At 40.0% G+C, this 14,504-nt stretch overlaps 2 protein-coding genes across 2 annotated transcripts; both read left to right on the top strand.

The window, feature by feature from the left end:
- Positions 1 to 689: 689 nt before the first annotated feature.
- msmp2 (microseminoprotein, prostate associated 2) lies at positions 690 to 2,285 on the top strand. Its single transcript, XM_035164238.1, has 4 exons — positions 690 to 1,008; positions 1,088 to 1,198; positions 1,781 to 1,889; positions 1,988 to 2,285. Exons 2-4 carry the CDS (start codon positions 1,090 to 1,092, stop codon positions 2,160 to 2,162), a joined length of 393 nt encoding a protein of 130 aa, XP_035020129.1. The 5' UTR covers positions 690 to 1,008; positions 1,088 to 1,089; the 3' UTR covers positions 2,163 to 2,285.
- Positions 2,286 to 3,742: 1,457 nt separating this feature from the next.
- nbn (nibrin) lies at positions 3,743 to 14,387 on the top strand. The gene is made up of 17 exons (XM_035163885.2): positions 3,743 to 3,887; positions 4,762 to 4,883; positions 5,629 to 5,756; positions 5,864 to 6,023; positions 6,268 to 6,371; positions 6,455 to 6,572; positions 6,658 to 6,848; positions 7,995 to 8,095; positions 8,181 to 8,313; positions 8,395 to 8,582; positions 9,039 to 9,201; positions 9,515 to 10,133; positions 10,252 to 10,341; positions 10,453 to 10,593; positions 10,893 to 11,006; positions 11,093 to 11,142; positions 12,448 to 14,387. The coding sequence occupies exons 1-17, from the start codon at positions 3,857 to 3,859 to the stop codon at positions 12,479 to 12,481; spliced, it is 2,487 nt and encodes an 828-aa protein (XP_035019776.1). The 5' UTR covers positions 3,743 to 3,856; the 3' UTR covers positions 12,482 to 14,387.
- Positions 14,388 to 14,504: the final 117 nt, after the last annotated feature.

Raw genomic sequence — 14,504 nt, 5'->3', positions numbered from 1 at the left:
TGTTATCTGAGCGCTCAGGTTGGTTTATTCAAACGTATCCTTACTCAGAGAAGGAAACCCATCCCCCAACACAAAACACACACAAAATTAACTAATAAGCATTCAAACACACACACACACACACACACACACACACACACACACACACACACACTGACGTAAAAACCACATCCCGTCAAAGGGACTTTTAATAGGTTATTTAAACTAAAGCTCACTGAATCATGTAAAATCATATACAAAACCGTGTACTACACATGATGCTTCATTAACAATATAACATGAAATTAAATCCAGCAACTGATGTGCATCGATGAGTTAAATGACTAACAAGACAATTGTCAAAAACATCCTCCGCGTCTTTATTGGAAAACAGTATAGAAATAACAAATAACAATATTAACCATATTAACTAGATAAATTGATCTTTTTCAAATATGCTCTCAAACATTATTTTCCATTAAATATCACAGTAACATGAATGTGTGTCGTGAGCAGGGGTCGAAGGGTCATGTTTCTACTTGTGCACACACATGCAGCCCCCGTGCAGGACAATAGGTCACCGGCTGGTTGTTTGGCTAGTGTGGATCTAGTGATAGGGTCAAATGGCACCCGCTGAGACAAATGTTATCTGAAAGGGTGCACACTGTATACTCTGGGGCAATTTCTGTGGAGCAGTAAAAGAGGGCATGACGAACATTGTAATAATAATAATGCCTGGAATAGGAACTAATGAGAGGGATGGGGGTGGGTGGACAAATAGCATAGAAGAAAGTACAAATGAGCACGGCCATTAAGACGTGCTGGTGAGGTATAAATATCTGGGACCACGGAGAAAAAGTGCATCAGTGGAAGAGAGGGAACACAGAGAGCCAGAGGAGGGGAAGAGGGGACAGGAAAACAATCTGAGGAAGAGGGTGAACGAAAGGAAGAGGAGCAGAAGGAAAAGAACGGAGAGAAAATACAAGAACGGAGGGGTTTTTATACAACATAGGGAAAACGTCACAGTAGGTAAGAAACAAATCTGTTTTTTATGACTCTTGTCTTTTAATTCATCTGCTTTTTTAAACCTATGATTTTATTTTTTCAGAAATGGCAAATACAGCAGGAGGAGTACTCTTGACTTTACTCGTGTTCCTGAGTGCTAGTGTGCCATGTCTTGCTGTGTATAACAGCGGGGAGTGCTACTTCAACACCAAAGGTACAGTGCGTGTGTGTGTGTGTTGTGTGTGGGTCTGTGTGTGGTCCAGGTATTATTCATATCGTAGGGTCCCGAATAACAGTCATATTATGGAGACTGTATGTTTAGGTTTGGTTTTGAATTAAGTTCAATGGTTAAGGTTTGGGGAAACCTCCAGGAAATCCATGTACGTCAATTCTCTGTGTGCATGTGTGTGTGTGTGTGTGTACTCCCCAGATTCAGGTAACATAACATATGATGACATCATATGATCCAGAGTTATAGATATTACCCAACAGTATAGGAAGTCGCTCAAAATGCTCCATCTTGAATCGCTGCAACATTACAATGTTATATAGCTTTATTTTTTTTCCTTTTGCTTTCATTAGTAATGTTTTTGTTTCATTTCAATTTTGTTTCATTTATCTATTTGTTTGTTGCTTTTAATATCTAACACACATTTAGCTAATTACACCTATGTACTTTGTGTTTGGTAGCCTAATATTTTGAATGGATGGCTTCTATTTAGATAGTATATTCAACATTTTAGTATTTATACTTCTACCAATGACACAGTCAGTAACGGATGTTTTTCATTGTCAGGGAGCTGTGAATACATGGGAGCGGTGTACGGGATCGGAGAGACCTGGGTAACCAGTGACTGTTACCAGTGTGTCTGCATGGAGCCTTTCGGAGTCGGATGCTGTGACCAGTGAGTTTGTTTTCACAACTTAAATACACTGAAAACAGCACTCAACATATTGAATGTAGCATGTGTATATCTTCATTTTTTTCCAATCTTCCCTACAGGGGGGCTAAACCTGTGGACTATCCAGACTGGTGTGAGATCATCCGTAAACCTGACTCTTGCACTAGTGTTGCAGTGATGAGAGCCAATCATAAACTACCGTGTCTCTGGGGACGTGGACGTCTCAGACCAGCTGCAGGTCGACCGTGGAAATCTGACAATGATCCTTTATTTTGAGTTGAGCAATTTTTGCAGAAAAAGCAATAAAGTAATGCATGATATTTATTTTGAATTCAATAAATAAACCATATTATTTTTCATTGTATTTTATCTGCAAATGATTGCTTCAACAATTACCTATCACTATCATTATGTCATTTCATACTTTAAAAAATAATTATATTTAAATGTCTGATTTATTCATGGTTCATGTTTTAAGCTTCAATAAAAACTATATGCCTAATTTCTGGTTTTGTCGTATTATTAATCCCAACGACAAACTTTATCATGTATTATACAAGCAACAAGGTGCTGGCTTGTGGTATAATTTATAGAGCAATGTCTGTATGTGTCCTTCTGAGCTGTTTAAAAGCTGCAGGTCTGTTTAATTAAAAATAGAAAAAGAGTGTGATCTTATTGTCTGGGCTGTTGTTACATGGAATGAAGATGTACAATGAAATTCAGTGCAACACAGAATCACTTCTTCCAACCTGAGGAACTAACATTGAACAAGGAAATCCAGAGACGGACAAAGCTCAGGAGGCTCGAGGTTTTATTTGATGTCATAAAGTTGCTGCTATTGACTCACGGCCATAAACCCCAGAATCTAAACTGCACAACAGACCATGCTGAAATCCACGTTAAAGCATTTGTATTTATTTGTATTTAGGAGAATCAGTTTTGGAGTAACATATGTCATGCTTTTGTAATTTCTCTTTTTAAGATGTGATGAAACACAGGTCAGTCAAGTTCAGAGAGTAAAATAAGGCACACTTTTGGTTTAATGATTCATGACATCAAAACACTTTTATGATTTGGACTGATGGGTGACACTGCGTAGTAAGAAGCAGGCAGGCTGATGGGTGTTATCTTCTGTTAAACACAGTTTAACTTACAAAATCATATAATTTCCCACATGAAAGATAACATTGGCTATGGACAAATAAGATCACACCCATCAACAATCATTTGCATATGCACAAAACAGACATTGTGACCTTTTACCATACACACAAGAACTACAGCTGAATTATACTTCATGCCCGATCTGGTGACACATTTTGACATTGGTCCACACAAAATCAGTCATTGGATTGGTTTTAGTGGTTTAGTTATATTTAGTGAAGCATGTGCTGATGCTGAGTCGCTGAAACAACCTTGCAGAGGATCTGAGAGGAGCTAGTACTCAGTGCTTTATATTTTCATAGTTTAATTACTTGTAGTTATTTTTTAGCAATATTGTTTCTCTTATGCTTTTTTGTTTTACTGAAAATGTAGGGTTAATTATACATTTTTGCTATCTCAACTTTATGAATTGCTTTGGTTTGCATTAGTCCCTCATTGAATTGCATTTGACATGTTGGGAAAGAGCTATATAGATAAGGTTTCATTGATAGAGGATTGATGATAATTCAAATAACTGAGTGATTGATTAGAGTATAAATGTTAAGTATACAATTCACACACACACCAACACGCACACACATAAAGAAGAAAATAAACTCATATTAGGTAAGTTCACTGACTGCACGTGAATGAGAAGGAAGAGACGTTTATTGTGAAAAGGCGGCGGCGGCGGCGCAGGGCTTCTACGTCATCGTTTGGCGCGCCCTCCCTGTTGATAGTTGTGTGGAAGTTGTGGTCGTGATAAACATCTTTCCTCTGAACTGCTGCTGTTTTTACCGCATGAAAAGTCATCATCTCGCAGTAAGATGTGGATCCTGACTCCGCTGCAGCCTGGAGGTACAGTCGTATGTTAGCTAACACTGCTAACACTGCTGCTAGCTGCTCAAAGTTCACCTCAGCTGTTCTACTGACCAACAGTTCTCCCAGTTCCACATGCTCACAACACGTGTTGAGATCAGAAGTAAGAGTAACATCTGTAGAGATCAGGACTCTGTAAGGACAGTAACATCTGTAGAGATCAGGTCTCTGTATGGACAGTAACATCTGTAGAGATCAGGACTCTGTAAGGACAGTAACATCTGTAGAGAGCAGGCTCTGTATGGACAGTAACATCTGTAGAGATCAGGACTCTGTATGGACAGTAACATCTGTAGAGATCAGGCTCTGTATGGACAGTAACATCTGTAGAGATCAGGACTCTGTATGGACAGTAACATCTGTAGAGATCAGGTCTCTGTATGGACAGTAACATCTGTAGAGAGCAGGCTCTGTATGGACAGTAACATCTGTAGAGATCAGATCTCTGTATGGACAGTAACATCTGTAGAGAGCAGGCTCTGTATGGACAGTAACATCTGTAGAGAGCAGGCTCTGTATGGACAGTAACATCTGTATAGACCAGGACTCTGTATGGACAGTATAAGCAGTACAGATAATGGATGGACAGATGAATGTTTTGTTTCATTGTGTGTTTCCTTCATCATCCCATCAAGTGAAGCCCTGTGTATTACTCATTACTTATTAATATAAGTGTAATATCATATGACATTACATCCCCTGTTTTGAAAGTTGCATTGCACATTGTTCATTGTCCATTGTAGACACATTACCGTTTTCTCCCTCAAGGACCACAGCACTTACTCCTAGTTTGATTTAAATGTCATGTGTCATCAACAGCTCTGGTCCATAACTTACGTTCTGTCACCCACAGGCGAGACGCACTATCTCGTGGCCAGTAAAGAGTACGTGGTCGGGCGCAAGAACTGTGAGATCCTTCTTGCCAACGACCAGTCCATCAGCAGGGCTCACGCTCACCTCACTCTGACTGACCAGGTGAGAGAGCAAGACAGGAAATCAGTCATAGTTCATTCTGTGCATCCACTTAATATGTGCAGCTCTGGTTATACATTTGATTTAATGTCATATATTAGTTTGCTTATATAAGTGTTACAGTGCATCGTTTTTTATAGTAGACAACAGTTTGATATTAGACTGAATAGTTTGCAGGGTTATCAATATTTTAATTTTTTTTATTTAGCACCCAACCCCTCTAGTAATGTTCCAAGTAGCAAAGTAAGGATTTCGTTTGGAAAATATTTACGTGTTTGACGCCAGTAGGGGGTGCTGTTGCGCTGGTTTTATGTCAGTAAAGCTGTAAAATGTCTGAAATGTGGTTGCAATTGTTATTTTTGGTTAATTTAAAAACCAGAAACAATTGCTGAGCAATAAAAATGCAGAATAAACACGCACTAAAAAACACATTCTAGACTATTTTTATTTCTTGATACATTTTTTTACAAATTTAGGTCAATATACATTAAAATAATAAGAGCATCTAATATTTATTCTGTATCCGTTGATAGTGAAATCAATTTACCTTTCCTGTGTTTCACCACAGTCTGCAGTTCATACACTGAAGATTCAATGGATTTTCTGAGATGGGATAACTTTCCATCTCAGGTTTATTTTAAAGGATGAGTTTCTCACTGTCACATTAATTGTTGATCGTCAAGATGAAGGATGGTTTGTTTGATGAGTCAACAGTTTCATGGGTCTGTCTTGTGTATTTTACTTTTAGACCCTGACGTTGAAAGACACCTCCAAGTACGGCACTTCTGTCAACGGCAAGAGTTTGACAGAGAACACGTCAGTTAACCTGAAGTCAGGGGACTATGTAACATTTGGGGCTTTTAACAGCAAGTTCAGGTATGTAACAGAAACCTGGTCTGTTGTGTTGTCTACATCACCGAGCCACGATTGGGTTATTAATTAACTTGTCTTTGAATCTATTGCATTACACGTCTCCCTCTCAGTGTGGAGCATCAGAATCCAGTGGTGTGTTCATCATGTTTGGACAGTGATGGCAAGAGGTCACTCTCTCAGGCCCTGCTGGCTCTGGGTGGAAAGCCGGTCAACACATGGACTCAGGACTGCACACACCTGGTTATGCCCACTGTTAAAGTCACCATCAAGGTTAGAACCAGAATTTATGGTCCTGTTCTGATCTGGTATTAACGTCCGTCCTCGGAGATCGATCACAAGTGGACAGCTTTTTATGTGTGTGTTCACCCCTGTTACTTGCTCTCTATGCAAATAGATACAAAGGTCATTTCTGTTCATGAAGACCACATGATTGTTTTTACCCAGTCTGAGTACACAAATGTGTGAATGTGTTCGTCCCTGAATAGCCTCTCACATGTGTGTTTTTCCCAATTAGACCATTTCTGCCGTGCTGTGCTGTTGTCCCATCGTGACACCAGAGTTCTTCTTGGTGTTCAACAAAGCTGTGCAGCAAAAACTGGCACCGCCTAAAGCCGAGAGGTACGACACAGTCCATCAGGGAACGCATCACCTGCAGCCCTGAAACAAACAGTATCTCATCTGTGCTCTTCGTTGTCATTAAGCTTCATCCCTGAGATCGATGAGCCCAGTCTCATTAAAGAGGAAGTTAACCTTGGAGTGATTCCAGCTCGCAAACAGCTTTTTACCGAGAAGACCTTTGTGTTCCTCAGCGCCAAACAGGTTGGTTGACTTCTTCCTTTGTGGTAACTTAATACTGTTGTTAGGCTCTGAGAACAACGTTGCTTCTGTTCTATGTTATTTGCAGCTGAAGCGTTTGAGTGGAGCCTTGAGTTTTGGAAAAGGAAAGGTTCGGCTGTTGGAGGAGGGCGATCTGCCCCGGGACCTGCTGGAGTCTCCACAAAGCTGTGTGGTCGACATCACAACAGGCAGCTCCCAAACCCTGCTGTCTTCCTCTGCCACAGAGTGGGCAACCTCAGTGAATAACATTGTTCAAAGGTTTGCACAAATGTTCATGTGCTTTAATAGAAAATTACTTCAGAGTAGGGGTGCAACGATTAATCGACGTAGTCCACAAAAATCGATGACAAAAATAGTCGATGATTCGTTGGTTACGTCATAGCGCGTGGTTTTCGTGCCGTGCAGCTGAACTAAGCGTCGATTTACCGGAGGTGCTGATGGAAGTAGCTGAGGAGTGAGCCATCTCGCTCCCTTCCTATCTCTTAAAGTCGCGCATGTGCAATAGCGACAAAACATGGACCAATGGCGGTGTCCGTTGCAACACCATCGCGTACCAGAAAGTTAAAAGTATGGGAGAACTTCACCCTCAACATAGCCCGAAAAAAATCTACCTGCAATATTTGTAAGGCGGACCTATCTTTCCATGGAAGCAGGACACGAGCATTTGAAGAGGAGGCACGTTTGACATCGTAACGTAGACGATGCAGACTCGCCTCAGTAAAGTAGCCTGTTATCTAGCTTGCTATATAAACGTATATACCTGTGCGCAGGATTCTAGAATCCATTACAAAAACATGGTTTAAACTTGTTTTTAACGAGTTTAAAAGCGTAATGTTATCCTATTGCCTGACAAACGTCTCTTTTAATCACAATTATGCAGTCTGAAGAAGACTAGTTTCGTTTGTTGATGTTTTTATTGCTGCTACCTTCCCTGTCCTTTTGTTAACAGAAAAAATGGATACTTGATTTTTAATTTATTTTTAGTATCGGCACTTGGCCCGTTCTTGGTTCACAGGAAAAAGGGAAACTTGAATTTAAACAAAAAAAATTATATTAGCACTTTGCCTGTCCTTGGTTTTAAATGGACAAAAACTAGATTTTTCTTTGTCTTTATATCAATAATACCCTAATATGCAGCAAAGTTTATTAAAATACATTTTTGAATGAAGTATCGATCTTTATTGTCTTTATTTTCAGTCATCACATGCCGCGAACAACCTCAAGCTAAATTTAAAAGCTGTTGGCTAAATAAGAGCAATTGAGAATTTGTGTGATTCATAATCCGATTAGTCGATTAATCGTTTCAATAATCGACTATCAGAATAGTCGTTAGTTGCAGCCCTACTTCGGAGTGTGTGTGTTTTTTTCTTTTAATAGTTGTTTTTCGTTTTTCCACTGACACAGAAAAGGCCTTCGAGTCATCACAGAGTCTGAGATCGGATTGGCTGCCATCTTTGCTTCCTGTGACAAGTACTGCAATCCATCCAGTCTACAGCCAGACGCAGGTGGAGGACCAGACAGGGAAGCACTCATTATTGACTTCTTTGTTTCATTTCTTTTTGTTCTTTCAATCTTCTGTTTGTGTTTCAGAGTCGACACCAAACGTGAAACCCAGAATCCCGAGTGCTTCGCTGTCACAGAGCTTGGCGGTGGACGAGACTGTGTTACCGGCTGCCACACAAAATATCACAGCATATGCAGTGAACACGGAGCCCTTCGAACGGTACCGCCACACACTCATCAACGTCGTGTCAAACTTCCATTCCAGAAGCCCTGTTTGATGTGTGTTATTTTCATTTGCCAGGTCGGCTCCATGTAACGTGACTGGGGTGACGGCAGTAGGAGAAACTCCTGAGAAGAAACCCGATAGATCCAAAGTCATCGCGGAGAGGACGTCCGCTCCGAGCATCGTGGCTGAAACAATGAGCTCATCGCATAACACTGTTCAAAACACTAACTCACAGAGGAAGAAGCCTGAGTCCAAACCGACAGGTAGCAGCAAGAATGAATTACAGATGCACTGTTGCATTTACCACTCTGCTATTACTGTCTTTGTACTGATTCAGAGACCGTACGTCTGAGATATACAGATACTAGTCCAGTAGCAGCTTTCTGCTTGTTTATTAATATACAATCTTTACGAAACTAATCGTATTTCTTCCTAAGACATTTCACTTGGTCTACCTGTTAATTTGAATTAAAATATATGAAATATGTTTATCCAGTGACTAAAAACACAACATGTTTATTTACGTGATATTTAAAGGTGCTGGTAGGTGGATTTTGTTACCTTTGGTTAGAGCCCCCCCCATTCTAAGTCTCTATGCTTAGCTAAAATAATCAGCACTGGGTACAGTCAAAATATTTACAAAGAGTCAAACTGTTTCTTAAATCTCTAAATCCCTGGAATGCTTTATAAAATATTCTTAAAACTCAATATTTTTGCAGTTGCAGGGGTTAGTGGCATCAGGCCCCAACCATCCACTTCCTGGACCAATGGTGGCATGAAGACATTTCCACAGAAGCCTCAGAAACTAAAAACTCCTGCACAAGTTTCCCCACAGAAACAGTCGATTCTGACGAGCTTCTTCCAGCCATCCAATAAGAAACGGTAAACCTCAATACCAGCGTTTTTGCATATTTTATCTGTGGTGATGCAGTTCTTACATCAATCAATGTAAACTACTTCACCAATGACAATAACCATATTTTTGTCTGATGGGATTGTGTAATCCTTACAGTTTAGAAAACATAGGGATAAGGTTGAATGATGAGTCATATTAGCCATAGACACATACTAGGAAAAAACTGTAACAAAATCTGACGAGAGATGAAAATTCGAATTAAACAGCTGAAACACATCTATAACATGTGTCGGAAGATCCTGTGTTGCACCAATTTATTTGTGTTGTCGTTTCTTCAAGGCCTTTGGACGATGATTTCTCTGAAGTTATGTCAGAGCCGAAGCGGCCTGTACAGGCATCGTCCATCAGCAGGATGCCAGCACTGAACACCTCAGTTACGTCCAAAGAAACATCCTCGCGACTTCCCGCAGCCACATCTCAGACTCCACTGGGGTCTGGAGCTCATCTGTTCGCAGGACGGTCGGAGGACAGGGTCTCCCACGCTGCTCAGGAGGAGCCACAGGGTAGAAAGAGGAAGGAGATGGAAGCAGAGATACAGATGGACGAACTGGAGTCTATTATGTCTGAAGATATGGATTTCTTCGATGAGCCACCCTCAAGCAAACAAGGGCAGCACGCACAGCCTAAATGGCAAAGTTCCACTGGACAGAGACAAGGTTTTAACATGGAGGAGGCTCCATCTTCAAGCAAGAAGCAGCGTGTCCATGCAGAAGACAGTGAGGCCAACAGACGGCCACTGGAAAACAAGTCCGGTTCAAACAAAAACCAGAGCAAACCATCCGAACAGTTTCCTGTCTCCATCAAGAAGGAGAAGGTTGATCCTTCAGAAAACACAACAACTAATCATGAGTCCATTCAAAGTAAAAACGTTCAGCAGGATGAACCGTCTTACATTGAGGTGAGGAAGTGAAGAGTTTTTACTCTCAGTTTTCAAGCTTCATCCAATAATATAGTGGTTTTAAATGCAATTATATTCCATTGTTACTGCTCATTTTCTGCCCTTTGTGTTCCTGAAGGATATTGAACTACTCACAGGAGAAAATTCTGAGCCCAAAGAAGAGACTAAGACGCCTCTGGAAGCAGTCGTCATTAAACAAGAGGTGCAAGTAAGTCCTGGGAAAATGGCTCCAAATGTCACTGTTTTGTTTCTTCCTCCCTTTGAATAAGCTTCATTTTCTAGCTCTTGCCCATCTGATAAAAGCTGTGCTGTTTTGCAGGAGTCCCGGGTTGATGAAGACCTTCCTAAAAAGCTGGTGTTAGTGGAGTTTCGATCTCTCACCATGTCCGCGCCTCCAAAGATTAAACCAAAGCAGATGCTCAGCAACGGCTGCGCAAAGAACTTCAAATGTTTCCGCAAGGTCAGAACTATGAGGCAATCCTCATTTAGAATTTAGAAACGCTACTTGATTCAATTAGAAAACTCAGAGCAGACCATGTAATGCTTGTAGCTGCATGCGTGCCAACTTATGTAGTCTAAATATTTTGTCCTCCACTAATCATGCAAATTCTACAGCTACATTTTTTAAAAACTAACACAGATGAAAACATAACCTCCTTGGTGAAGGTAAAAATATCCCCTTATCCATAGATAAATCCACAAAAAAAGAATTTTGCCTCATACACAGGCTCCTTTTTTCCCGTGTGTGTGTATTTGCAGAGCCAAGTACCAGGTGCCGAGAGCTCGCCGCACATCATCGGAGGGTCTGAACTGCTGGTTCACAGCAGGGGCAAGAACTCCGATCTGGATGAATGGCTGAAAGATGCAGCTGAGGTAATGGTTGTCACTCTGTCGGACTTCTTTCTGTCAGCGATCTGTCTGAGCCCTGCACTCATGACTTGAGTCTGTGTTTGTTTCAGGAAGAGCGTCAGAGCAGACGGGACGAGACTGTGGGAGACGACCTCTTCAGGTGAGAGAGTGGATTTCATTTTCTGTCGGAAGATGTGAGGTCACTTTGTGTTTCCCTCATCTTAAAAACCTAAAAACCACAGTAAAGGTTCAAGTATGTGAAGGACCAGTCACGTGTTTGTCATTCAGGGATTCTCACAATAGTCAAATAGTGGCTCCTTCCTTCATGTATTATACTGATTTATCATTAATTATTTATCATCAAACATCCTATCATTACCTCCACCAAGGAGGTTATCTGGTTCATCATGTCCATCCAGTATTTGTTTTTTCACTTTCAATAACCTTGTGTTTTCCACATTTTCATAAATTTCTCAAGAAAGAATGGATGGATCTTCGAAACGAAAATCATGCATATGTAGAGAACTAATTTCTATGTAAAGGAGATATATATGTTGCCGACCCAGGGTTCTGGGTAAATAACACCTTTAGCTTAAACTGTGTATTTTGTGACTTTTGTGTTAGTCTTCCTTGATCCGTCGCTGAGATTAAAATAGAGATTCAAAGTCTGTACAGCCTCAGTCATTATAATCAGGTGCAGGCAGCTTAATTAACTGAGAATTATGGATATGGAGCCTCTGTAGAAACAGTTTAACCAATCAGGACGTAGTAATTATTTCGTCATAGCGGTTGCCAGGGTAACAGGTGATGTAAGCCACCGATGCTGCTGCTGTCGCCGTGTTTTCTTTGACTAAGCAGAAAAGAGACAGTCTGAGAGAGAGTGTGTGTGTGTGTGTGTGTGTGTGTGTGTGTGTGTGTGTGTGTGTGTGTGTGTGTGTGTGTGTGTGTCTGTGTGTTCTGTGTCTGTGTGTGTCTGTGTCTGTGTGTGTAGTGTGTGTCAAGCCTGAGCTGTTTGATCACTGAGTCCTGCTCAGTCAGTCATGCGTAGCCGGGGAACAGACTCTGCTGCTAAGATAACAATCCGGTATTTTTTTTTATTTATTTTTTTTTGGTCGGTATAACTGAAGCTTCCAGGCGTGGTTTATAGGAAGCCTGTTTGCTTTAAGCTGTTCAAACACAGTCTATGTTTTACAGCGCTTAAGTTGGGCTGTTTTTATTGTTTGTGCAAAATGCCTCTTAGGACATAGAAGAATGATCCATTAGGAATGTTAAAAGCCCATCATGACATGCACAGACCTATGAGATAAACTATTCTCTCTCTGTGTGTGTGTGTGTGTGTGTGTGTGTGTGTGTGTGTGTGTGTGTGTGTGTGTGTGTGTGTGTGTGTGTGTGTGTGTGTGTGTGTGTGTGTGTGTGTGTGTGTGTGTGTGTGTGTGTGTGTGTGTGTGTGTGTCTTCGTCTTCAGGTACAACCCTACCAAGCTAACCAAGAGGAGATGAATGAGAAGATAATTTTCAAGTGGGAATTCATTTCAAAGACACATGAAGTATGACCAACTCAATCAACCCTATGAGAAAAAAGTCCAGAAATGACATATATATGTGTATTTGAATCACAAGGTTGGAGTTAATGCTTCTTATTTGCTAAACTAATCTTAAATGTTTACCAGTGTTTCAATTTTCGGTTCTATATATTAATCGACTCGTTACGTTACTGACAGCAAACAATGTAAGAAAACAGTCTCATGTTCAGAGATTTGTTTTTCCAATTTTTATTTGTCAATAATAAAAAATATGGCATACAAAACATTAAAAACTCTTCAATTGTACAAGAGAGCATAAAAGTCCACATGCTGAAAGCAGCTTTTCCTTCGTTGTGAAGTTAAGACCTAATGTGTTCCCTGGTTTTAGCTGAACGAGAAACTTGAGAGGGATTCAAGTGCTTGAGTGATCTCTAATGAGCCGACCCATCAGGCACTTCTACAGACCGAACTCCTCAGGCGAGAAGCTGTCGAGTTAAACTCCTGTTGGCCTTTCTGCGTAGATGGTCGAAACACACATGTCCCTTAATATTCACAGCAAGTGCCACGTACAAATTCAGAGTTGACTATTGAGTCACCCAGTCTCGTCTGTAGTCCTGGTTTTAATGCACTGGCTAAAAATCGTACCACATCTGTCCTTGTAGCACTTTTCTGGCTTCTGCCCAAAGCAGCTGCTGCTCAGCAGGTGTTTGTGCTTGCAATGTTATATTTAATATATCAAAACAACTTTTCAGAAATCAGTGAAAAAAGCATCAAGAAATAATACAGCTGAAATTCATTATTTAACACAAGTAACATTTGCAACTAGTCAACTGCTCTATGATTACCGAAACTTAAATAGTAAGGTGTTAAACCACATCTTTGTTAATGGAAAAGATCATGTGACTACGTACATTATTTACTAATGTTTCACCACCAACACTGACTCAGACTAATGTTTTTTATGAAAGGGGTGAAAGACTAAATTCCCTACAGGGATCAAAGTGTCCCATCACAATAAACCAACCTTGAGCTGTGCGGCAGCGGCACACAAAATATTCTTCATATGGCAACACACTTATAAACAGAGTTTAAGTAAATGAAAGGAATCTAAATGTAGCAGAAATCAAAGAAACTGATGTTGCTAATGTTACTGCTCATAACCGCTCTAAACTGATATTTGGCACTTAATAAATCAACCATAAGTAAAAAGATAGATGCTCAGTAATAAATAAGGATATAATAATAAAGTCTTGATTAGTTTAAAGATGTAGTTTAGATAATACAGGGATAACTTTAAATTTAAAAATATTTGTGGTTACAAAAATAAAAAAGTGGGTGCAGAGATTTGGTTTTCTAAGATATAAAAATGTATTATTTGCATGGTAAGATTTTCTTTTCTGTAATTGTTAAGACTCGTCTCTCCATCTCTATCAATATGTATTCTCTTAGGAAAATGAATTATAATGGCTGGAACTGTTTTCACTATATTCTAGACATAATGTGAACGGCAATTATCTTCAAATGATCAATATAAAGGACCATACAGGTGTTTCTTGTTTTATCCTATTTTCTACAAACTGTATTTTACTGCACTTGGTTAACTCATCCTTAAGTTAACGTTTGAAGCACGGCTTAATTTGTTTCCATGTATCAGAATTGGAGTTGGCTGCCAAATGCCAGGCATTCTGAAAAACCTAATTCAGAAGAAAAACTTATTATTATTATTAATGGGAAAATACTGTGTATTTAGGTCTCATGTCCTATGAAGTTTGCTGTTGCCTGAAGAAATATAAATACTGCATAAATGTTCACTGTTCTGTAGGGAGTGGAATGATGAGAGTTTCATACTGCAGGAAATAAAAAGAAAAGAAATTGGAAACATCCGAATGATCCTTTAATGACCATAACTTTGACTGGGACACAACAAATGTTGCCCAAGAAAACATCTACAAGAGAAATTATTTGCATAGTGTCATCAAAGCAATTGGTCAGATTTATTG

This window comes from Hippoglossus stenolepis, chromosome 8 (assembly GCF_022539355.2).
Source record: "Hippoglossus stenolepis isolate QCI-W04-F060 chromosome 8, HSTE1.2, whole genome shotgun sequence".
Lineage (NCBI taxonomy): Eukaryota > Metazoa > Chordata > Actinopteri > Pleuronectiformes > Pleuronectidae > Hippoglossus > Hippoglossus stenolepis.
The sequence above is the reverse complement of the archived record's forward strand: the minus strand, read 5'-3'. Positions and strand labels throughout refer to the sequence as shown.